Here is a 26,363-nt window from a genome sequence, read left to right as displayed (position 1 = left end):
GCGTGCGCGCAGTTAGATCAAGAGCAATTAATAGATTTTATTTAGCTCATTTGTTCTTGAATGCAGTAGCCGGCTTTCTGGTCTTCGCCACTGACGAGGGTCGACATGAAAAAGTTGAGAAAACAATTCTCAAGTGTCAAGAAATGTAAGCTGTCGCTCGCTTACATTTAGACTTAGTTATTCCTACTTAGGCCAGAACTTTGGCTTGCAGTATGCTTACATCTATAATACGCACCGTCCCCACATCAGCGCAAAATAATTCTTGCAGATGAATTAATACGTTTCGTGCTTACACCTAGGTCAACACTTGGAGTGTGCCCCAACAGAACAAAACAAGGCGGGTTATTCTATCGTTGCATAACGCCGTTACAGTGCCACGTAAAACTGCGCGCACATTTAAGCGCAATTCCTTCACTCTGATGCAACATACTCCACCGCGAGAGCAGTTTTGAGGGTGCCGGCAGGCTTTAAAAATACAGCATAAATATTTTCTCACAATCAGGAAACCGCATGAGGTTACAGAAGAAACCAAATTTTCAGCTTTACACTAACATGAATGTGCATATAGTGCCGATGCTAAAATTATATCAGATGTTCGCATTCAAAATTAATGCCTCGTATTATTCCCAAAGGAGAGGCCATCGTGAATTTTTCAAACAACTTGCGGGTAATATACGCGGAAACCTAGGCTGGGCTGGCAAGAAGGGGAGATGAGGGGAAGGCTCCGTTGCGAGCTGATATTGTTAAGTCATTAAAGAAAGCTAGTAATCTTGATTTACCGCTGCATTTATCGACTCTTTTTTTGTTTAAATTCATCAAAACGGCTTTGAAGCAGCATGATATGGGCAGTGCGTACCACGCTCAATTATTCCGCCTTCCTCTGCCTCCTTTTACTCCCCATACATTGTAGAAAAAGAGCGATCCATTTCATGCGCGATACGGTAGCTGAACAAAAGGATCTGCGATTAAGCGAAGCAAAGGGTCGGTGCCGTTCTTCGGGGCTAGAGAATAAAATTAAAACCTGGTGCGGAAAGAACAGCAGCTATAATCCGCCCTTCACTGTCATAACCGAAAGTGCAATCAAATTACTTGCCCCTGACGAGAATCATATGCAGAGAAGAAATTAAAAAAAAAAAAGAAAAATAAGTATCCAAAGAAAGGAAGGTTGCCTTGAAGGAAATAAGACGAGGGCTCAAGGAATGAAACGAAGAGGTTAGAATGAGAGATAGGAAAGGAAGAATGGGGACGAGGAGAAAACAGACAAAGGGATATCAAAATAACTTAAGGAGAAGGGAAGAGGAGGTGGGGACGGTGGGTGTTACAGAAAGGCAGAAAATAAAGATGAAAAGGAAGAAAGAAGGCAGATGGAGATGTAAGTATAAGGAAGGCAGAAAAAAGGAAGATCGAAAAGAGGGAAATATAGAAAAGCAGAAAGAGGGGTTGGAGGAGTAAAGCCTGAGAAACTGGGAAAACTCGATGGGCACACGAGGAAAGAGCAACAAAAGGGGAAAATGCAGCGTGAAAAAACAGAAGAGATAACTAAATGAGAAAAAAGAGAGAAGGAAAGACTGCAAGAAATAAAGTAGGACCGAAATATAGAAATTATGAAAGACAGGAAGAAAAAGAAAAATGTTTTGTTTCTAGCAAACACTGACACAGAATTATGCCAAGAAAGGGTCAAGAAGCGTCCTGCGTTTCCTGTTACCTTAATTCCTGAAACTGGGATGCATGCTCAGAGCTGACAGAAACGGATCTAATGTAATGAACTTTTTGCTGTTGCTGCATACTGAGTGAAGAAATCCGCGCAAATGCTGTCCTTTCATGGCACTGCGGTAAAGGACCGATGCAAAGAGAAAGAAAAATACGAGAGAAAGCTAGAAACTGGAGCCTTTCCTGTGCTTTTTTTCCATGACCGGTGAAGAAAAGAATTCCGATTCGCTCTGCTCCGTAAACAGCGACCGCGCACGCTTAGTTAACGCCAGCTGTCGTTTTCGCTTTGGAACACGCACGCCACGCCCGTCCCCTCGGTTCGATCGATCGGCCCGGTTTGTTTGTCGCGCATTTCTGCCTTCTTCAATTACTGCCTCGGCGGCGCGCAAAGGAAACTCAAGTGGCAACAGTCCCAGAAGGTAGATCTTTATTTTTTTTTTAGGTTCTTGCATTATATCATTTTCTTTTTAGATCGCCGCTCTTAAGCGTGCGTTCGGTGGTCGAGCCGCGTCGTCGTTGTTGTAGGCGTGACCAAGCGAGAGTCACGAGCAACCAGATAATTTTTTATGCGGCGCTCACTCGTGGCTCTTCTTTCTCTTCTCAGAAATCGTTTTGGCTCGTGAACAAAATAATGTTTTGTAACAGCACATACATACATACATACATACATACATACATACATACATACATACATACATACATACATACATACATACATACATACATACATACATACATACATACATACATACATACATACATACATACATACATACATACATACATACATACATACATACATACATACATGCACGCACACATACATACATACATACATACATACATACATACATACATACATACATACATACATACATACATACATACATACATACATACATACATGCACATACATACACACATTCACACACATACATACACATACACATACACACATACATACACACATTCACACACATACATACATACATACATACATACATACATACATACATACATACATACATACATACATACATACATACATACATACATACATACATACATACATACACACACACATACATACATACATACATACATACATACATACATACATACACATACATACATACATACATACATACATACATACATACATACATACATACATACATACATACATACATACATACATACATACATACATACATACATACATACATACATACATACATACATACATACATACATACGTACGTACGTACGTACGTACGTACGTACGTACGTACGTACATACATACATACATACATACATACATACATACATACATACATACATACATACATACATACATACATACATACATACATACATACATACATACATACATACATACATACATACATACATACATACATACATACATACAATAATCTCTAATTCTTTGCCTCAATACATAGCAAAAATGCTTAAACAGCTGAGTTCAGATTTCATCTTAAGAAGTATCGTAATGGCCCTTTTAATTTTTGTAGTCCCTTCCAGGCGGTAGCGACGTGAGAGGTGTAAATCAAGGCAGATTCGCAGAAAGAACTTAGCCGCGTGTTTAAAACGTTAGCCCGCGGCTTTGTCTCCATTTTCTTTAGCTTTGTTTTATTATTATTTTTGTAAGAAGCCATGGTGGGAACCGCAACCAGGGATATCCGTGGGTGAAGCTCCGCTGCCAGTACGATCCTCGCTGTCCTTGTGCCGGCTACGCTGGGTTGTTGCACAAGGCTAGAGTCAAAAAGCGCTTGGCCGTGAATGCCCCCAAAGCGTCCGCTTCCGCGCATGCGCAGTCACTACGACACTCCTGGCTGGGTGCATTTAGTCTTCTTTTTTTTCCTTTCCAGACATAGTGCCCAGTGAGAAGCATTACTACACGCAACGTGTGGAAACCTCGCGAAAAGGCGCCGACATTGCACAATCCGCTACGCGTGACGGTAAAGTTTGGAATTATAAATGATGTTCGTTCCGCCATTTTTGCAGCGTCTTTGTAACCTGCACCTTTTAGCTCCCTGTGCTTATGCAAGGCGCAGGTCGCTCCATTTACATGTTGAACGAACGCTGCCTCAGCGCCATTTGCATTCGCGAAAATGTAACTGTTACCTTTCAGCGCTATGCAGGTCGCTCGGGTATTCGGAAATGAAGATTGCAAGGCTCAAGAGTAAGCGATTAATTTTGTTTGGAACTGCGGACTATCATATGTTTCTAGGGCCAACCTATGCGCCTAAATGTCGCAGTGTCGCCACATTAGGCCGGCTTCATTTAATGAAGACCTGAACGCCAGCCTGGTCAATCGAAGTTTGACCTGCAACTAAGCTTTGGGAGCTTTGGGGAAAGGGAAAAGGTTCCTCGGGAGAGAGAACGCATAGCGATTTAGCATTCTCGAATAGGTGCCTCCGCTTGAGTCAGTAATGCTGCTGGGATGTACTGTGCGATACCAGTGCCTCATGGTATCAAAATTACCGGAGCCCTCCTATGCGCTTTTCCTCATGGCCGATGTCGTTTTGAAACGTTATACCACACAATACCATCTTATATTTCTTTGTAACCACTAAAAAGAGGATTATTTCTTTTGAAAGATATATTTCTCAGCCCCCTTATAATTTGGTTTCTTGCATACATTCCACTTCTTTCAAATAGGAACATCATTTGCGATCATTAACACGAGGAAAACACTGACTTGACCGCCGCTCGCTGCCTTAACTAAATTCTAAGTTAACGCAGCGTAACATTAAATCTAGCATGAGCTGGTGAACTGAAATGTAGTGAGGTCTGCAATGGGGGCCAATTATAGTAGCGTGCAGCAGCGAATGCGTGGTAAGGTCGTGAGCTACGCGTGGAACCATTCGCCATTGTAAAGCGCATTTCTTGGCCGCTTCGGTTAACCGCCTGCCTCAAATGCCTCCAGTAACGCTCATGCAGCGGGCATCTGCGGCACGCACTGTATACGATTTCGATCCTCGTGGGGCCGTCGCTCCGCGTCGCATTGCCGAAACTTGTACAGTGGCTGGGTCTTTTATCCCAGATTTTCTCACCCCACCAAAGAGAGAGAATGTCCTTCTCACACCACCGGAATTCCGGATCGTCGCGCACTCCCTAAAAAAGCCCATGCATGTAAGCATTTTTCCCGCGTAGCTCACGCGACCACACGCTGCCTGTCGCCTTCGGAATTCGGAGTTGCCTTTAAAATCCGGCATTTTTTCCACCTTTGCCAGATTTTACTGAACCTTTCTTGGTGAATTAACCTGAGCTTCCTGGTCATTTGTGGGAAACTTCGTCGCATTGCAATGTTTTGTTGCAGCTCAAATGAAATTCAAAAACTGCCAATTTGTGGCCTAGATAGAGAAGATTTCTATTGGCAACCTTGGACGAGTGACGTTACTGACGCCAGCTGTCACACTTTCCAGTTTACCTTATTAACGCGCGTTTGTTTCTGCGGCCGTACTCATGACGTCATAGCTTGGTATGTCACTACGTCACAGACTGGCCGAAATCCGCTTTTGGCATTTTGGTTTCATCGTTTTTTCTCTTTTAAAATATTTCTGCTTGGTATATTCAACGTTTTTTGAATCAGAGGGGATTTATAGGAATATAATAGGATTACGAAAGCAAAAGTTTAAAAAGCCCTCGGGATTCCCCTTTAAGAGTCAGAGGGTATTAATAAATATAAATTTTCTTGGATTGCAACTTATGCCACTGAAAACGAAAACACAGCTGACGCAAAGAACAGTGTGTATATATATATATATATATATATATATATATATATATATATATATATATATATGGCGGCCCGCTGGGGTGGCGCAGTGGTTACGGTGCTCAACTACTATGCCCAAGGACGCGGGATCGAATCCCGGCCTCGGTGGCTGCTTTTCGATGCAGGCGCTAAGCAAGGGGCCCGTGTGCTGTGCGATGTCAGTGCACGTTAAAGAACCCCAGGTGGTCGAAATTTCCGGAGTCCTACACTACGGCGTCTCTAATACCCCACAAATCACAAACCATATATATATATATATATATATATATATATATATATATATATATATATATATATATATATATATATATATATATATATATATATATATATATATATATATATATATTGTGACGAAGAACGAGCAGACACGGCCGTTCTTTCGAACGTCCAGCTTCATTCTCTCTTCCTCGTCGTCCTCTCCTTCGCTCCTGCACTCTTCACTTCGCCGTCGGCGGAGTACATCACAATATATATATATATATATATATATATATATATATATATATATATATATATATATATATATATATATATATATATCCATGCACTCCTATAATTAACTTCTGTTCTTGTCTCAAACGAGTTCACTGACCCAGCGTTCATCTTGGCTTACTTGCTTGAACGACAAGCAGAACAGCACAGCTTGCGCCATGTATGCTTAGCCCTCCGTACGACGGTTAAGCCGGGCTCGATCGAACCACCCTTCTTGCGAAATCCTCTCTACACGCTGCCAAATATACTGAGTGCCCATCGTTAGAAAACGCTCACATTTTATTCGAACAGCAAAAGTCGAGCACAAAGAGAACCGGCTTTAAAGTGTTTTTTGGGCAGGAAATATTCATGAGACTGTAGCTCAACTCTTTCCAGTTAAATTGTTTCGTACCCTCGGCGGAATAAACTCTCGATAGTAGAGTTCAACCGTTTCCCCCCGCTGCGTTTCTCCATCTAATATATGCCCGTCGTTCTATATAGCAGGGCAGGTCATCCTTAATTCGTATTTGTATAATTAATCTCAACTTTCGCGGCTGGGAGCCCTTTTCAGGGAGCGGTCGGTTTAAGCTAACTGCGAAATTCGGTGGTAGGTTACAGCGCCATTTGTTGGGGCGCACACGCGCTCAAAAATGCATAAAGTTCATGTTTTTCAATCGTCTTACTTCCTATTTCTTGCTTCTGCTTTGTTCAGCTGCTGCGCCAGATGAACGTTGGCTTCCAAGTTCCCAGAACTATGTATGCAGAGTCGGATTTTGGTAATTTTACAGGTGATGCATGTACTTTATTGAATAATTTCCCTTCTGGTGCACAGTTTGAAAAAGTTTGTTTTCAAATGGCGCGCTTTTTGAGTGCTCCGTAAAGTCAGGCTGAATTCGGTGAAATTTGCCTGCAAGATCTGGCCGAAGAGCTTACGGAAGCTTTCCGTCTTCTATTCAGGCAAGTCAGAGGATGATTTGGCTCAACAAGTGCTGTAAGTAGACGAAGGCATGCAGAAACGTATTCGTTAGTGCCCATTTTTCTGCATGGTTTTAGTGTGGAAAATATGTTTCAGTTAGAACTTCGTTGCGAGTGGTGGCTCAGTGGTTAGAGTGCTCTACTACTGAACCCGAAAGTGTGGGATCGAATCTCGGTCGCAGCGGCTGCTTTTCGAAGGACGGGAAAAGCAAGGCGCCCGTGTACAATGCGATGCTAATGCGCGTTAAAGAATCCCAGGTAGTCAACATTTCCGGGGCCCTCCACTAGGGCGCTTCTCGTAACCTGAGTCGTTTTGGAACGTTAAAGCCAGTATACCAAGCCAAATCAAATCAAACCAAATTTTTGTAGTGAAACCATTGTATGCCACAAAAGTGAAGATCTTTGGGGATTTTCGTGAATATGTTACCAACACTTTGTTTTTCGTTACGTTTATTTCAAGAAAACAGGGGACTCCTTCGACGTCGTGAGCTATCTCTATAATCTGGTGCAGAGAGTACAGTGGGGCGTTCTTTAAGCGCATGTGTTTTTGTGTGCAACACTGCTGCCTCGCTAAACGTCCGACCCACATTTCCATCTACCGCGGTGTAGTCGTTTATGCTTTGCGTATCTTGGTCCTCTTAGAACTTCATCTTGTCACCCGTCTATATGGCTTTATTATTGCAACAGTGGAAGCGCATTTTATTTTTATATATATCCAGCCATATAATAATTTGTATTTGTTGTCAAAACCTCTTATAAACTTTTCATTTCTGCGCGGGCTGTTGAGCTTTAAAAATCTATTCAAGCATCTTTCCAAAATACCCGTTCTCTCTGTTTAGCTTATTTCTCTTCAGCTCGGCATTAATGCAGAAATTTCAGAGAGTCTTGACTGAAGAGAACGCTGCTTGCAAGGTGTATAAGGAATAATTATTTATGAAGGAATTAATGCTTGATCAACCACTTGTGCTTGTACCTATTTATTTCTGTGTGTGTGTGCAGAGGGGGTGACTAGACTAGTTTTTGTTTTCATTAAAGCAAACATGCCGCACAACAAATTCATGCTGGCAAAAAGTGATACTTCTGGAGAACGCTGTACAGCCCACATATTCCATATGTTTCGCAATGTTCTCCAAGACTGTGCAACATATCATAGAAAACTACAGACGCACTAAGACCACCGGAGAAGGTCACTGTACTCAGAGACAGCTCTTATCTGCCCATTGACGTTTAAAAAGTTAGTCAATAAAGCAGCGTTTCTTTCTGCGGGGTTAAGAAAACAAGGTGACTGACAAGCAAACCCGAGTAGGGACGAAAAATCGTTTCTCGAAAAACGGTGTATTGTCTCTCTCCCGGCCCTTTTTTTCTCTCGATTTTTCTCAGCGTTGCTACGCCAAAAATAAAGGGCAAGATTGAAGAGGTCATGTCGACTCAACGGACAGCATAGAGTTGAGAGGCCTCTCCAACTTTATTTATTTATTTATTTATTTATTTATTTATTTATTTATTTATTTATTTATTTATTTATTTATTTATTTATTTATTTATTTATTTATTTATTTATTTATTTATTTATTATTTTTTTTTGCGGACCTCCACCCACGTCAAGGGAGAACGTTTTCAAAGACCATGAAAATGGCTGCCGCTGCGCTTTCTGAAGCACTTGGAATTCATCGTTTGAGTCTCGTCGTTCAATACTCGAAACAAGCGAGCGCTAATCGGGTGGCCTTCGCGGCAGACTCAAAACAACTGGCTTGACTGCGGCGAGAGCTATGGTGGAGCCGCCGCCACTGAAGCTTTCGGCCCACTGGGTGAAGACACAAGTATACAGAAAGCGGTGCTCCAGTCTTTCGGCCTCCGTTTCCCTTTCCACTACCGAAGACGTTTCTTTACTCTTTCGTTCTTCTTCATTTTGATGAGTGTACACGTGTCAAGACAGGCAAATAGTTTCTGTGAGCTGAAGCCCTGGCGGCAGATGTAAGAGGTAAAGGGTCGTACATCCGTCACGTTTAATAACTTTATTTGGGCTGGCCTTTTCGCTTATCGAAGGAGAGTAACCTACATGAAAGATTCAAAAAAATTTGAGAAAGACTAGCAGAGCACACTGACACGCCGTAGTCATGAGTAGAACCAAAGTAAAACGAAGGCTTTACAGATATATTCACTTATTTCAGACGCATTATTAAATATAAAGCTTGAACTCAAAATAATGTTCAAGATAAATTTATTTAGCTCGGCTAATTACGAGATAAAACAAATAGGCACTGCAAGCAGCATTCTTCCAAGTAGAAAGGCTTCGTTACTTGGAAGGCAGCTAAATACTCGCTTGCCTATAAAAACAAAAGACGCGCCTTAAGAACGAAGAAATTTTAAATGTCATTTTATCAGGAATTCTTGGTCACCTAAAACGACATGTAAAAGGTTATTTTATTACGCCATATTAGATCAACAGTCCATATCATTTTTCGGCACGTTGATAAAGCAAATAATGTAAAGTTGACTACTTATTAGCCATGCACTCATAAGTTCAAAGATTGGTTTGTTACATGAAGTAAATGAGCGGCGCTCAGATATATAAAAAAAGGCTGGTTTTAAGTGAACGTGTTCAGTCTTCATTTATTGCTCCCCGTTTGTGTAAATGAAGCGGTAAAAAAAAAGAAATCAATGGCTGTCTCAGAAATGAGGCTGAAACAGCATTGTGTGCGGTGGCACCAAATAAATCAATATCGCTAATGAAAGTAAAGTGACTCTGCAAATACTATGCGGTCAACTTTGTCGACATGGAGAAAAGTTTCAACTATAACGCTCGGTGTAGTCCCGAAAATCACGCATGACAGCAGTTTTTGAAAGAATGGCGATATTCTAATATTCTAAAGATTTCTTTTTCACATGCTCGTACAGAAACAAGAGAAAAAAAGAACACACACACAAAAAAAAAAAAACAGGAAAATACTGCGGCATCTCCGATAGCACTCTAGGATGGACTGCAAGGCTTGTAAAACTAAGGCATAAAGTATACAGGCAGATTATATTGGGGCGCGTTTAAAAATTTTAATACAGAATGAACAATCCAAGCATTTTGTAAATACTGCTGTTTAATTTAAACACTGTTCGAAAATTCCTTCCCTCTCCGCTAGGTGACTGTAAAAATGCATTTCATTAGTCAGTGTAATCAAGCTAGCGTTCGTTGATTCATTTCCTGCGTTAGGTGGTTATTACAAGGTATAGTACACTTGGAAACATCTAGAGTGTCAGGCCTAGGCCCTTTCTCTTCGTCTTCTTTTAAAGAACTGTTCTTGTGGCGCAAAGCTTTTTCAACGCACGACCAGCAATCCTAAGGAATAACTCAATTAATGTGGTACATGCTTGGTTATTCAAACATTTTTTGGGATCAACTTTAATGCAAACCCATCACATCACGGGGTGGATCGAAAAACCGGAAATGATAAGGGAAGCATTGACCTCTGACCTTCCCAGGAAAACAAATAATCAGTCACAGCAAATTTGTACTCACGAACTGCTTGTGGAGGCCCAGTACGGAATCTCATGGCTATTTCCACAGCCGATCATCTTGGGTGTCTAACTGCCACTATTTCGTGCTATGCACTGCGTGCTGTCGACGTTAAATATATATAAACAGGATGTCACACAACTTTCCCGATTGTCTATTTTATTCCAGCAGTTTCGGTCGGTGGACCGTCCTTCTTCAAGGTAGAACAAGCAACATTTTCGGACGGTGGACCATCCGAAACTGTTGGAATAAAATAGATAATCGGGAAAGTTGTGTGACTTCATATATATATATATATATATATATATATATATATATATATATATATATATATATATATATATATCACGTTTTACGTGACGCTGGTGGTAACACAGGACGTTCCACGTCCGCCGCTATGGTTGAGGGTGGCGCTGATGAACACTCTCAAGTTTCGTATACAGACAACATTAATACCCGAGAAAGTAGCAGGAGGGACAGCGGCCGATGTAGCTCAGTTGGAAGAGCACCGGACGCGATATTCGGAGGTCGTGGGTTTGGTTCCCACCATCGGCACAGAGCGGCGAGTAGTATATATATATATATATATATATATATATATATATATATATATATATATATATATATATTTATATATATATATATATATAGCGAAGTATACGATTCATTAAAGGAAACATTTTTTATTTGACTCGACGTTTCGATCGGAGACCCTCCGATCGAAACGTCGAGTCAAATAAAAAATGTTTCCTTTAATGAAGCGTATACTTCGCTATATACTCTTTTAGCAGTCCAGTACGTTATGTTCTCGCAACCTATATATATATATACTACTCGCCGCTGATATGGACAAGGAAAATGCCTGTCTGCCAACCCACTTTAGGTTTGGTTTGGTTTGGTTGGTTCAATTTGCTGGGCTTAAAATCCCGAAGTGACAACGGATGTGAGGGGTGGCGTAGTGGAAGACCAGATATTTTCGACCAACTGGGGATATTAGAAATGCACTGATATAGTACACTAGATGGGCGCCTTTTTTTCGCCTGCTTGAAACTTAATGGCCAATTTTTAGCCAAGGCACCCCGGCTGAGTAGACCACCACCCTAACGACTGACTGAGCCACCGAGGTGGCTTCACTTTGTTTTCTTCGTGCGCATGGAAGTGTTGTACTTGTTATTAAAGGCGATGACCTTTCTTCGACGTTCTTCCTACACGTTCACATGAAGCTCGAATTTAGATTTTTTCCTTTGGTTTCAACCAGACATTTGCTTTAACAGCAGATAGCATGCATTCTTACAGCGGCGGTGCCTCCAAGGAAAGTGATATACCGGCATGCTTTCAACTAATCTCATATTTAAGCCCCGCTGCATGATCCTTTTTTATTGTTGGAATCTTGATTGTACGATTAACGATATCGAATAGCGGTACGCTTCGGTCATTTCCTTTTGAAATGTAAATTTTCTGAGGGAGGGTGGGTGTAAAGAAAAGGAAACAAACGAAGAAGTAACGCATTAGCAACTAAAGAACGCATGTAATAAAATGAGGAGAGGGGGGCTCATTTTTATGCAGGACATCAAGTGAAGGAAGAGCGAGAAGAAGAGAAATAAATGAAGAAAAAAAGGTTTAGCGCCAACTGCGAAATACCCTGCTTAGAGATTGTGGCCTTTCACGCTAGGAAAGGGCCGTATCGCTATAGGCGCGAGAAAAGCTTTGTAATTCAATTTTTATACGGGGTTCTCGGACAAAAGAAGTCCCAAAACAATTACATAAAGAATAATCGGAAAGAGGAGAATCCTGAAGGCCGAGGCATGCAAATGATTTATTGTATTTATTGAACACGTGCCGACTAAACTTCTTTTCTTTTGTTTTTTTTTTTTTTTGGCTCAAGCCGGGCATTAAAAACTTTGAAGATTCCATTATGTGTGTAGGCGTGCTCTGCGTGTCGTCCTTTCGGTAGTCGCTCTCGAAATGTGTGATAAATAACTCCATGTTATTCTTGCCTTTGGGCTGAAAATTTGATCACCTTCTTTTCCTTTTTACCTAGAGCTGGCTGCACTTAACAAGCATTTTGTTAAAGGGAGAAAATAATAAATCATCTCCGGCACGCGTGCCGGCGTGTTTTCCGGCACGCGTGTGCTAGCATCAGTTCAGTTCAGGCGTTCAGTCGTGTCCGACTCTTCGTGACCCTATGGACCATGTCACGCCACGCTTTCCGGTCTCTCACTATCTTCTTAACATCACATAGCTTCATCTGCAATGCCTCGAGAATGCCATCTAACCATCGCGTTCGCTGCCTACCCCTTCTCCGGCGACCCTCAACCTTTCCCAACATCAAATCTTTCTCCAGCGACTCCTCTCTTCTCATCAGATGACCAAAGTAGCTGAGCTTTAACTTTAGAATTTGACCCTCCAATGAGCAGTCAGGGTTTATGGTCGACAATATCGACTGATTTGATCTTCTGGCAGTCCAAGGAACTCTCAAGAGTCTTCGCCAGCACCACAATTCAAACGCGTCAATTCTTCGGCGGTCAGCCTTTTTCACAGTCCAACTCTCGCATCCATACATCACAACTGGAAAGACCATAGCACGGGTTATACGGATCTTGGTTGGCAGACTAATGTCTCTGCTCTTTACTAGGCGGTCAAGGCTAACAACCATTGCTCTCTTTCCCAGAAGCAGGCGTCTCCTAATTTCATGGCTGCAGTCTCCTTCCGAGGTAATCTTGGCGCCCAAGAACAGAAAATCTGTCACAGCTTCAACTTCTTGTCCATTGATGCTCCAGGACTTGATAGGGCAAGACGCCATGATCTTCGTCTTTTTAATGTTCAGTTTAAGCCCAAACTGACAAGCATACAAGATAGTATTTCAAGAAAAACAAAAAATAGCAATTTTAGGTCCTATAAGGAAGCCTGAAAGCAAGAAATGCAATTCCGCTTTTTCTCCCAACTGGTCTCCGTTTCACTCTTCACTCTTAGAACGGGTAGCTGCCTTATCTAATGCTGTAATTGACACTGGCGATATGTTAGCGTCCTGTAAGATAATTTCTCCTCTCGTAAGCCTAAGCAACTGAAATCGGCTCTATCGCGCTACAAAATTGCACAAACGGATCTCATTTCTTCTGGAGCAAGTTAATACTACGTTGTGTACTCAAGTTTTCTCTAGAGGCAGAGATTGCTAGCAACGTTCCCTGAATAACAGTTGCGACCAGCTCACATAGCAACTGGGAACTGCACACTGAGTGTTAATTAGATTCGCATTAGAGGTCGCTTCCAAAATTCTACGCCACGGTGGCCATATATAACATTCTAGTGACGGGGTACGTAGTCGGCTTTGGTCGCCTAATACAGGGGGCACCCGGGATTTTATATTCATTTGCATTGATACTGTTGAATTATTTTGTCCGGGAAATAACGGCGGCAGTCATTCGAACCGTGGTCCTCCTGCACATGAGGCCGATGTTTTGTTTTACGTCATCGCTGCAGCTATCTCTCTCTCTCTCTCTCTCTCTTCGTATCAGCATCGCTCACTTCTCTGCTCGCATAGGCTATATTTACAAGGCGAAATTCTGAGGCCGGCAGAGCTGGAAGGTTTTGCGAGGCGTACTACTATTGGCACCGTTTACACTAATTAGTTTCAAGTAACAATTGAATCATTTGTAAATGAATCCCTGCTATGCAAATAGAAGAATAAAGTTCATTGAGTTTGACGACCCGAAGCTCCAAATAAGTTACCAGGTATGCCGCAGTAGAGGGCTTCAGACTAGTTTTCACAACCAGAGGTTGTCTGGGGTGCACCGACATCGCGTAGCACTCGGGTGTCTATGCTTTTCTCTGACATTCAAACGCAGTTGCTGCTTTCTAGCCTTGATACCGTGCAATTCAGAGTAGCAGTCGAATTACACAGCTATTAAGCTTATGATTCGGATAAAGAACGAAAAATGAATTCAACGGTCAGGAGAGGGAGTAATTCTTCATTAATTAACGCATAAATTGGTTGGTAGCTAGGTGACTGTTTAAAATGTCATCCTGAAGTTTTTCAAAGAAAAGCAAATATTTTGACTCTAAAGACGCCAATTAAGATCTCCTTATAAAGATGAAACCAGCTCTAAGACTTAAATTACCTTTTAATGGACGCAGCAACCCGCAAACGAAGTACATTGCTTCGCGTGTGAATTATTCGTTACCTTAGATGCGGTGCCTCAAAGCTTGCATAAATCATGCTATACATTTGAATGCAGACATTTGCATAGATATTTAAGGCCTCGTAGCCATTCGCCGCGTGGAATAAATTATTTCTTGAAGCTATAACGCATTACTCGCCGTCTCTGTCACGAGACAAGTTAATGAACCGTATGGAGCGCATGCCAGATTTGGTTCAAGCGAATTTGGTTCAAGCGGATTTGAAGTGTGGAGCTGGTTAGAGTCGTAAACATCAGGAGACGAGCAACAGAAAATAGAGTGTTGAAGATAAAGCGTGCTAGGCTCAGCTAAAATTAAAACCGCAAGTAAAACGAATAAGTGGAACCCTAACGTAACTTGAAACGAAGTGCCTTTGTTTTTTATTTGCTGGAATAAAAAAATGCAATAAGTTATAAATAAAGCAAAACAACAGTATAGGAAGCAATAGTTCTTGGCCTGCAGTCTGGCATATTACTACGCTTATAAATCACAGTAGTTAACAAAATGAGGACTTAAATGTGCAACTCTAGACAAGAAGCCTAAGCATCAGAATTCTAAGCACAGAGATTTTATCACGCCATTATCCTTTTTTCTTGTTTGGCTAGCAAAAGCAGCCTTAACAAGCACCTGTTTCCGCATGAAAATTGAAAACCTACTGTGGCCCTAGATGTGACAGTGCACCAATGCAGGTTTAGAATATACCCAAATGTAGTTCTAGACACTGACAGTGTCACATTTGTGACAACCACCTTTCACTCGTTAAATATTACGGAAATGGTACGCATTCATCAACTTTCTTTTCTTTCATAGGGCTTCAACGTTTTGTTGTGATTCGATGCATGCGACTGGATGCAACAGCCAGCGGGCTCCCAATATACACAATACTTTGGCGTGCTCGAGCGACCATTCTCGTAGCTCCCCCGTCACGACAAATCGAGGCTTATCTGACGCGAGACAAGACAGGGAGTAGCGAAAGCCGGACAGCGAAAGTCTTCTATCCAAGTTGGCCCCCTCCGCCAGCAAGAAGAAACACCAATTCGCCCACCTTTACCATTCGCTCGTCGGCCGGCGCAATTTTCTCAGCCTCCTTCCTGCACGTCTCTGCGAACCGAATGAGTGAAGGAAAGAGGGACGGCGCCTATACGCCGGCTTGCATCTTCTCTTCCGCGCATTTCTCGAACCACACCATTTGTGTAGAATACAGAATGTATTGGGATCGGAGAGAGAGAGAGAGAGAGAGAGAGAGAGAGAGAGAGGGGGGGGGGGGCGGAGGGGGGTCACGGCATGTATTACGGTGACAGGCGTTCGCAGTGAATCCCACGATACTTGACGCGACGACGAGGATATGGAGCGTTCTCCTCTCGGTCTGGGGCTCAGCGCGTACTCTTTCAGGACAGGTCCCGACGGAGGTTCGCCGCATCTCGGCGTTCCCGATTTCCCCATGAGAATGGGGAGCTGGGGATGCCGTCGACACCGCTTTATCCTTATTGCGGCGGCCTCCGCCGCGGTTATAGTGGCCATGTTGGCACTGTCTGCTGTATACTTTTTTTTTTTTGGCTGGCCCACTGGGACTTGCTTCAACAATGCTTTGTCTGCGAGGCTCGCTTGTCTCTCTCCCTATTCGGCCTTTGTTTTCCTTCACTTTTATCTCACCTACCCGGTTCCATATGGCCGAGGTGGTCTTGTTTTCTCGGTCTGCTTTCATTATGGTTCACCTTTACCTCTTTTTTCTTCACTTCTTGCGCTCGAAACAAATCAATCTGGCAGAGCTGCTCCATAAAAGGAAAACGTTCGTTTACTCTTTTCTTTTTCTTAAGCTTGCCTTCCCATTCTTTCAGTGACAAGAGGTCCTAGATTGCTTGCTCCCCTTTATCTTTCCTTTCCTTTTTCTCCGCCCTTTATCTGCGGGTGGAGATTGATTACAATAGGCGTGTCTGTATGTTCAGTAGAGATTGTGAAAACAACAGTATGGAAACATGCACGTGTATTCCCGAGTGTTCAAGACCGATGTGTTTCCTCAGTTTCGCCGCGTGCATTAGCTGGGCTCATGTCTTCTCTAGCGGCTAACGTGTGACCCTAGTGGTTTACCTTACGCGCTAGGCCTAGAAGTGTTAGACCTATCTTGAGAATTAAGAAGCTTAAATGTGCCTAGCTATAGAGTAAACTAAGGTGCTACCGCAAAGAAAAGCTCTGATTGTAGGCGTGGCTGCACTCAGCGGTTTTTCAACGCAGAGAAGCAATGAGTTATTCATTTATAACTCTTAAGCCAGCTTCCATTTTTGCATCGAAGCAGACCTACAGCACACAAGTGAAATAGGACATAAACCAAATATGTGTCGTGCGCTCAATACGACATACGCAGTAACCCAGAAATGCAAATAAAAGATGTGAAGCTCTGTGCTGTTTTGTATCATTCGACTAATCAATGCGACAAAAAAAAACATGTGAAAAACAGCTCTTTGTTTATGCTTGCAATGTGCTAGTTTTCCTATCCATTCTCAGCTACCTGATTTTAGTTATTGGTGCTGAAAATTGGTTATTGTATTTAGAAACGCATAGATTTTGGGTCGAAATATTTATTTCTGTGTGTTGAGTGAGTTCCTGTGCGTTACATATGGTGAGGCTAGACTATCAGCGTCTTTCATTGGGGACCAGAAAAGCGAGTCTACTGTCCCTTCCACACAAAACTATGCAAAACCAGAAGTGCGAAGCCTGTTGTTGTTGTTTTTTTATGCGCTAGCACAAAACGGGAAGCCGGGCGAATAAATCGGTTAGCAAGCGATAATAATAACGAGGAGGATGATAAGGTATCCATCGCACGTAAGGGAAGATGAACAGCGACTTGAAAGCAATTAAAGCCTCCTGCACTGAAGAAATCTAGCGCCCAAGCTAAATACAATGAAAGTTGAAATTAGAGGTGCTATGGCTTCCTCTCTCCACAATGTGTCCTTTCTTGGAATGGGAGAAGGTTGGAGTAACCATGAATGAATGAATGAATGAATGAATGAATGAATGAATGATACCGTGCTTACTGTTTTATGCGCATGCAGCGTGGCCGGCGGTTCCGATGGCTGGCCGAGGGTGCCGTCCGACCTCGGCGGGCGCCCCTTCTATCCGTCGGGGGGGCGGCAGCAGGGGGGAACACAGGCGCCTGCCGCTGTGGCTGCTGATACTGCTGCTGCCCCTCCACGTTGCATCACTCCTCGCCACGCAGAGGTACTGCACTCTACACGCACACCGCACGTCTCGCATGCTATAGATCTTTGTTCATATTACGCTAGTTTTAATTGTGTCTGCATTGTACTAATCTACCACATAGTATACACAGCTATTGTCCCATGGCTAGTGTTCATCTACTGACCTTCAGTATATAGTCGTCCCGAACAACCGGCACACGGGAACACCTGCAATTATAAAAATAAATAAAAAGGCAAATCTACTGACCCATATATGAGTCAGTAGTTTTGCCTTTTTATTTATTTCTCTCTCAACGCTCGCTAACTATAGTTAGTGTTGGGACCTCGCTTTTGGAGCTCGCATAACGTGCCAGTGTAACTGAACCTCCCTCTCCCCCTCTCTTTTTATGGCATCAGCTCAACAGCGGCGGGAGTCTCTCCGCCGGCAATGGGCGCCCTTTTCCGGCGTCGCCAGCAGCAGGCGCAGCCCATCTTCCACATCGGCGCCGTGGTGAACCCTCCCGATAGCACCAGCTACTTCGCGCAGGCCATAGAGGACGCCGTCGCCGAGCACGGCATCACGCTCTACGCACAGACGGTCCACATGAACTCCAACCCCATACGGATAGCACAGAGCGTCTGCGAAAACCTCATCTCCTCACAGGTATCGTGCACCTCTCTTAACTGCTAGTCGTTTGCTGCTAACTCCCGTAACTTCCGGTAAGCGACCGAACTTGGTGCACAAAATCAGTTGCAAATCCATCCTCTACTGAGCGATGCCAGGCTAGAAAATTTTTCTTCGGCAATTTCGACGACACAGAAGAGGCAGCGCAGTTGACCCAAAATGGCGACGTTATGGCTGACTTTCTCTGAGACTACCCAAGCTAGAATCGCACGTGCTAAAAAAAAAAAAATCTACGGTAAACCGCTTTTGTTCGTGAAAGGTAGTACCCTCGTGTGATTGAAGCAGTTTTGTTTCTTGGAGGTGAAAAAGAATAAAGGAAACACTTACACAAAGTGTTTGCGCTGCCAGCGCAAACACTTTGTGTAAGTGGCGTTGAAGTTTTATAGGAAACGCTAAATGTTTTATTTATTTTGATCTAGTTTCTGATTAGTGATTGCAACTATCGCCTGCCCGATGCTCAACTAAAGATGATGGCCACTAATCTCTTCCTTGACAAAAAGCCCAAAGACGAGCACGTCATTATTATAATAGTCATCTTCATGACTGTTGTATTTTTTTTTCTATTATTTCTGAAGTTTATGGTCACTGGTAGCTGCGCTTTGAATTCTTCCACGTGCAATTTGCTTCTCGTTGCTTTAGACATTCTTGCAATGGCGGTGATGAAGCGAGACCAATAGCATGGGGACTATGAACTGGCTTTCGCGCAGGTGTTTGCCGTCGTGATCAGTCACCCAGTGTCCGGCGAACTGTCTCCCGCCGCCGTGTCGTACACGTGCGGCTTCTACAACGTACCTGTCATCGGCATCAGCTCCAGGCACAGCTCCCTCTCCGACAAAGTGAGTGAGCTATCGTTCCGTAAATCATCATCAATCCAGCCAGTTTATACTAGACAGAGAAAAGCGTTTCATGCAGTTAGGTGCTGCCTGTTAACTAGCTAACATGGAATGAATATTCGAAATTTTTTTCGTTATCGAGTTTCAGGAAGCAAGCGAGTGCTTGCAGTTCCGCAAGCGCGAGTTAATGCAGAGCACATGGATGCATATGCTGAACGCAGTTTGTGAGTTCTCGTCATGCGAAAGAAGCCAATGAAATTAAGCCCTATCAATTTCTGTGCGCCTTTTCTTCTTGCAGAACTTGCACCGAACGTTCTTGCGTACGGTGCCACCTTACTCTCAGCAAGCCGACGTGTGGGTGGAGCTACTGCAGTTCCTCAAGTACCGCTGCGTGGTCTTCATCCACAGCTCGGACAACGACGGCCGGGCAACACTGGGACGTTTCCAGAACAAGGCCGAGCCGCAGGGCATCAAGGTACCGCCAGACCTGGCATATTTATGCCTCAATTTTAACTGCCCTTAGAGAAGGTAGCTTCATGTCGCTTGCATTTCTTTTCACTCCACTTCCTCTACATCCTTGGAAAGATAGCACGCCTAATACTTTCTAAGAATGCGTAGGCGGAAACCTTGTTTGACGCTTAGTTACACGTTTTGCATCTTTAAGTCACACTCTCCGACATCCCAGTACACAGTTCAGTCACCACGGTGTGCACATATCTTCCACATTCCCGACGCCAGTTACGAAGAGCGGCATTTCGAGCTGATCTAGCCTCTCCACAGTTGCGTACTTTCTCGGTCTTCCCTGGTGCGATGTAGAATGCCATAGCGCTGCAGAATGAAGCTCTGAGCCCACGCCAGCGCACTACCGCCTTTGAGATTTCCCTCCAGCTGTGTTGCCCTCCAGAACCACTGCTGACATTTTTCTTCTCGTCCTCAGCGCCACTGTACCATCAACGCTCTCCGTTATCCTTACGCTGGACAAGGAGAATTGTGAACTTGCTCTAAGTTAGTCGACGTTGAGTACTAGTTAGCGCGCTCGGCTGGTTCGAGTCCTCGCATGGACACGATTCGCCTATTTTCCTTATTTACTTGTTTTCTGTACTTCACGACGCGACCTTGACACATAGCGTTTTAAAGCTTTCGCCTTAAACGAGCACCTACACCTCTCTTAAGGTGTTTTGCGAAAAACACCTTTCCTTGTTTTCACTCCTTTCGCAAAAAGCCTGTCTCATACAAAGCATGTAGTACTCCTTAGCCTGCTTTAGTACCGGTGGTCACATGAAGCTCATTTTAAGCAGTTTTGGTGTAAATGTAGCCTTTTGGATCCCGTCATGAGTCAAATACACGCCGCGTGTTGGATTCACTGGCTGAATATGTGAGCATTGTATAGTGACACTGAACTAAATTTCAAAACATTGCTAACGTCAAACATCCGGTTTAAAGCTGCTATTACGACATGTACACCATAACTTTCTTAAATGGTATAGAAACGCCGAAGCAGCAATACAAGTATATTTAAGCCGGCGGGGGCAATATGTTGAATATATGTGTATTTTCAAAACTCTCACTTTATTCATTTTGTACAAAGCTAGGAATTCAGTAGTTGGGAATTAGGATCGTGCTATAAGCTTTAGAATATGCTGCTAGATTGCTATTTGATATTTATCTACTTATTTACATGACGTGGTGTTCTCACCCAAGCAATCTCTCGCGTGAAGTCCCGTTACGTGTTCTAACGACCGGGAAGGTTCTGTGTTTGGCTCAGTGGGAAAAAGCCCACTTTTGTCATTATATGCTCTCATGAATTTTTAATCTATTCTCATAGGTATATCCCTTGAAACAGCTTTTTTCTGAAAAAGCTAGCCGCTGTGTGAGTTATCCTAACGAAAAGGTTAAGACAAACAGTAGTTGTCCTCTATTAGCTGTGTGTACGGTATTGCTAATCTCAGACGACTTTCACCAAAAACGAGCCTTTTATAAAGCAGAAAAGGCAAAATAAAGCTTAAATGCAGGTATCGCTGTCACTGGCTACTTTCATAGCAAAATGCCCGTGTCGACACCAACATTTTTGGCGCGGGTTTGTCTTGTACGGTGACTGCGTCGCGTGTCTGGGCAGACTGCCAAGAAAATTAAACACGACTTCTTTGTGCTGGCCAGACGTCAGTGTTATAAAGGCCACATAATATATATTTTTTACTGACAACAATAATTACATGGTCTTATCGTCGCTGTCCCCTTTGAATACCTAGAGCTCCTATTTAGCTTGTTGGTGCAAGAATGGCAACACTGGATATTTTCAAAACATGACAAACGCAAGCTGATTTCTTAAATTTGCTTTTCCAGAGGTGTGAATTCGTTTACTTTCGCTAAGGAACCACTGAACGTGGCCCTTAGAAAATAAACTCCAAATTTTCGGAGCAGATTTTGACGCATACGGTCGTCTTTAGTGTCTTTAGTGAAGCATGTAGACTAGTGGACGGGAAAATCTCTTAATATTTCTATAACAAATGCGAGGGGATTCGTCCATTGTTGCAAGTGGCGGAGGTAGCGATTCCCAGCCGCACGCTTTCAGGCCGAGAGCAGCACCACCTTCGTAATCTGGCGTAGGCTAGCAAAGCCTACCATCCCATTTCGGTCGATAGCTGCGGTTTCGGGCGCTTCCAATTTATTGCTCGCGCACGCCTCACTAATTATTATTTTATCTCAATAGAGGCAACTTGACACCTTTCACGCGCATTCGAGCGGAAACAATATAAATGAAAGTACCGATGTTGGCTTGGTTGCTGACGCATGAAGGGAAAGCTGGGTCCAGCTTTAATTTTCATCGGCCTGCATTTCAGAACGCGAGCACTGCGCAGATGCGACTGCACTTGGACACACATACTAGTGCTTTAAACTTCTTCGATTCTCGAGATTTGCACAACTCTACACAACGCAGCAAAAAAAAAAAAAAAAAAAAAAAAAACACTTTGTCATTCTGTTTTCTTGTTTTAGCTCGAACGAGTGATCGAATACGAACCTGGCATCACCGACATAACGCAAGAGTTGGAAGAAACTAAGGAACTACACTGCCGTGTATTCGTGCTCTACGCAACGTGAGTTCGAGATGTTCTGCGGAACACTTATTATTAGAAGCATGAGTTAGTGATTTTTACACTTCCATCACTGCTTTTTGCTTTAATGTTGGAGCGTAACACAAGCGCAGAATCATTCAGTGATTCCACTTAGAAACTTCTCAATAAACGTCTAGGTGCAACGGACCACTCAACTACGATTGAACCAGCTACTGCATACTGGAGCGCATTTGGCAAGCACTCGCACATTACGAATAGCAGCTTACCAGTATCGCTCAAGAAGAAAGTATACAACAGTTGCATCTTACCTGTACTCATCCTATGGGGCTGAAACGTGGAGGCTAACCAAGAGGGTTCTACTTAAGTTGAGGACAACCCAGAGGGCTATGGAACGAAAAATGGTAGGGGTAACATTAAAAGATAGGAAGCGTGCAGAATGGGTCAGAGAAATAACTCAAGTTACTAACATTCTAGTGGAAATCAAGAAGAAGAAATGGGCATGGGCGGGACATGTAGTGCGAAGAGAGCATAATCGATGGTCGCTCAGGGTAACAAACTGGACTCCAAGGGAAGGAAAGCGTAGCAGGGGGCGGTAGAAAGTTAGGTGGGCGGATGAGGTTAAGAAGTTCGCGGGGGTCCAGTGGATGTAGCTGGCACAGAACCGGGTTAATTGGAGAAATATGGGAGAGGCCTTCGCCCTGCAGGGGGTATAGTCAGGCTGATAGTGATTGTTATGACTGCATATGTTTTTGGGAGTACTGAGGTGTTCATAAGGATGTCGTAAGTATCGAGGAATTCAGCTAACCTCTGAGCTCTGGCCCGGTCGGAGTATCATATAGTTGAGGCCAGCGCTGTAGTTGGCATGAACAAAGCGGCCTTGTGTAGTCTTCTCGATTTTTTTTTCAGTCGACTGGAATCAGTTGAAAGCAATATCAGAAAATACCCAGCTAATATAAGCCCTGCTTGAGTGATTACAATAACTTTAGTTCCTAATTAATAAAGATAGAAATTAGAATCAGATTTGCGCATCATTAAGAAGATTACATCTTCATACATTTAGCTCAGGGTTAAGCTACGGCTGGTTTCCAAAATACATATTTCTGTAGAAAAATTTATTAAATAGCCTAATTTCCAACTTTATGCTTAGGTCATCAATTTTTCTCGCTTCGAGGTTCGTGCACTGCACTGAATAGAAAATGTCGATCCTGCTCACAGGTGGGCTGGCGTATATGGCTTCTGGTTTATGCAACTAAAATATGACTAAAATGCTCCCCACATTTAAAACATTTACTCAATAGACGATCATAATCAACAAAGTTCTGCATATATGTGCGCAACATAATTGTTTATCAGTTCACCGCCGCTGTTACTCAACTGCGTTAGCGTACGGTTTACACACCTTGCGTTATTTATTGCAGTGCTGACGATGCGACGGGAATATATTCCGAAGTGGCCTTCTTGAACATGACAAGTCCAGGCTACGTCTGGATTGTGTCCGAACAAGCCCTCAGAGCGCCAAATGTGCCCGATGGTAAGTTTGCTGGTCTAAATCATCATCAACCGTTGCGTCACGAAATCGGTTGGAAATGGCTGGAGGGACTCCTTTGAAGGAAAGTTTCCACTCCTTTCTTGACTTTATCTACTGCACCTGGTTACTGTTCATATTCTGTTTTCATTGGCGTTCTACCCTGCACACGCGCACATACATACATACATACATACATACATACATACATACATACATACATACATACATACATACATACATACATACATACATACATACATACATACATACATACATACATACATACATACATACATACATACATACATACATACATACATACATACATACATACATACATACATACATACATACATACATACATACATACATACATACATACATACATACATACATACATACATACATACATACATACATACATACATACATACATACATACATACATACATACATACATACATACATACATACATACATACATACATACATACATACATACATACATACATACATACATACATACATACATACATACATACATACATACATACATACATACATACATACATACATACATACATACATACATACATACATACATACATACATACATACATACATACAAAACGCAGCACAAGCAATGAACGATCAGTTACATGTATGTCAGCTTTCTTCTTTTCCTGTGTCTTTCTGTACTGGCAATTTTCGTGGTTTATTATTAGAAAGGAAACACAAACGAAAGAACTGAAATACCACCACGAACACGCAACAATGTTTAGCGCCCCTGGACAAGAAATACAAGCGAGGTTGGTTAACACTGCCAAGAGAGATTTTTCCCGCCTTCGAAGTGAAATTCCCATTCGCATATATCCAGCATCCTCTCGATAAGATATTGTTTTTGCGCTTCATGTTTCGGTTTCATTCGTTGCTGATATAATGTAGCCTGGCACATGGCCGTAAGTTGCAAAGTTTCTTTCAAGGCATAGCATCGGCTGGCTGACGCGATCAATGTTACGCTCTTTTTCTTTCCAGGTGTTCTGGGGCTGGAGCTAGTGAATGCATCCGATGAACGAGCCCATATACGTGATAGCGTACAGGTGATTGCCTTAGCCCTGAAAGAACTGCAGAAAGACCCCAACATGACCCAGCCGAACATAAGCTGCAGCATGCTTGGGAACTCCTGGGAGTCCGGGCTCAAATTGGTCAGGTATGCAAAAACTCGCTTTTAATGCGAAATCATTTTTTGGCTCATGAGTGACGCTATCAAAGCGTGTCACCAAAGTGTGTCCGGATGAACTGACACTTGAGAAAAAAAAAGTTACGCCCACGACGGGAATCGAATCATCATGCTTCCTTGTTCGAACCAGCCGATCTCACTAACCACTGGCCTACGCCGAATTCCTGCGGGCGTATTCATGTGTCTGCTTGTCTGGAGGGCGGTGAGGGAAAGAAAGGAATAAGAATATAAAGATAAATAATAAAAATAAAAACGAAATAAAAGTTTCAAAATAAGATCAAGTATTTAGAAAAAAAAAAAGAATGACGGCGCGTGTAGTGCTACAAAAACAGGAGCAGCAGCACTCAACATTTCGCATGTCTCCAGCGCAGGTTCTGCAGTGCACTGTAATGTTCTTGACAGGAAAATTATCCATCTATGCAATGATTTCTTACCACTGCAGATTTAAGTTAGTATTTTATTCTTAGGTGTTGTAGCGTTTGTAGAGCTTTTTTTTCTTGGGAACGGAAGTGTGTAAAAGTTAATCTGATTCGGTGCATGATCATACCGTATTATAACCGTGGTGAAACGTGTCACAGGGTTGCTCGGAGAGCAGAATTTTCGCCCGCGTTGTCAGCAGAAAACCAACCGAATGTTCTATGCTTGCCTGTAACCGCGTAAAAGAACGGACGTTCACATGTCACCACTACTGACAAACATTTCGACTCCGGTGGCCTTCTATGCCAGCTTGCTCAAGAAACAGAAGCTGCTACGTGGGGAGACAGGACGCGTTCGGTTCGACGACAAGGGTGACCGACTCGACAGCGACTACGACATCCTCAACGTGGTGCGTGGAAGCCACGTCCCAGTGGGCCAGTACATCTTCTCCAAGGTACGAGCGCTCCGCAATGCTCGTTATATACAGTGCTTCAGGGGAACGAAGTATCACGAATACATTTTTGTGTGTTTATTTCATTCGTGAGTTCACAGATGAGCAAACTAAATTAAATCAGAGAGATATACAGTGGTTATTTACTCAGCAGGTGCATTTTGCCTTGCAAAGAAGACGGCATACGTGTCAGGTTCGCGCACGCAAAGAATTACGTTGGCTGGCTCTGTCCTTTAGCCCAACATAACAGACATTTTCCCCCCTGCACCCCCAAAAAGGTTACAATTAATTAAGCAGCATTTTTGAAAGA

At 43.0% G+C, this 26,363-nt stretch overlaps 1 protein-coding gene across 1 annotated transcript in view; it reads left to right on the top strand.

Annotated features, from left to right (window-relative positions):
• The window catches only part of LOC146172694 (glutamate [NMDA] receptor subunit 1-like), a 109,759-nt gene that overhangs the window by 57,717 nt on the left and 25,679 nt on the right, over positions 1-26,363 (top strand). Inside the window, exons 2-9 of the mRNA XM_084584890.1 lie at positions 17,700-17,865; positions 18,243-18,489; positions 19,218-19,346; positions 19,642-19,818; positions 22,338-22,438; positions 23,836-23,948; positions 24,981-25,155; positions 25,912-26,056. Of these exons, the coding sequence (XP_084441016.1) occupies positions 17,717-17,865; positions 18,243-18,489; positions 19,218-19,346; positions 19,642-19,818; positions 22,338-22,438; positions 23,836-23,948; positions 24,981-25,155; positions 25,912-26,056 (1,236 nt within the window). The 5' untranslated portion in view covers positions 17,700-17,716. The remainder of the gene's footprint in view (positions 1-17,699; positions 17,866-18,242; positions 18,490-19,217; positions 19,347-19,641; positions 19,819-22,337; positions 22,439-23,835; positions 23,949-24,980; positions 25,156-25,911; positions 26,057-26,363) is intronic.

The sequence above is a fragment of the Amblyomma maculatum genome, chromosome 11, assembly GCF_055883805.1.
Source record: "Amblyomma maculatum isolate TAMU_Amacu chromosome 11, ASM5588380v1, whole genome shotgun sequence".
Taxonomy (NCBI): domain Eukaryota; kingdom Metazoa; phylum Arthropoda; class Arachnida; order Ixodida; family Ixodidae; genus Amblyomma; species Amblyomma maculatum.
The sequence above is the reverse complement of the archived record's forward strand: the minus strand, read 5'-3'. Positions and strand labels throughout refer to the sequence as shown.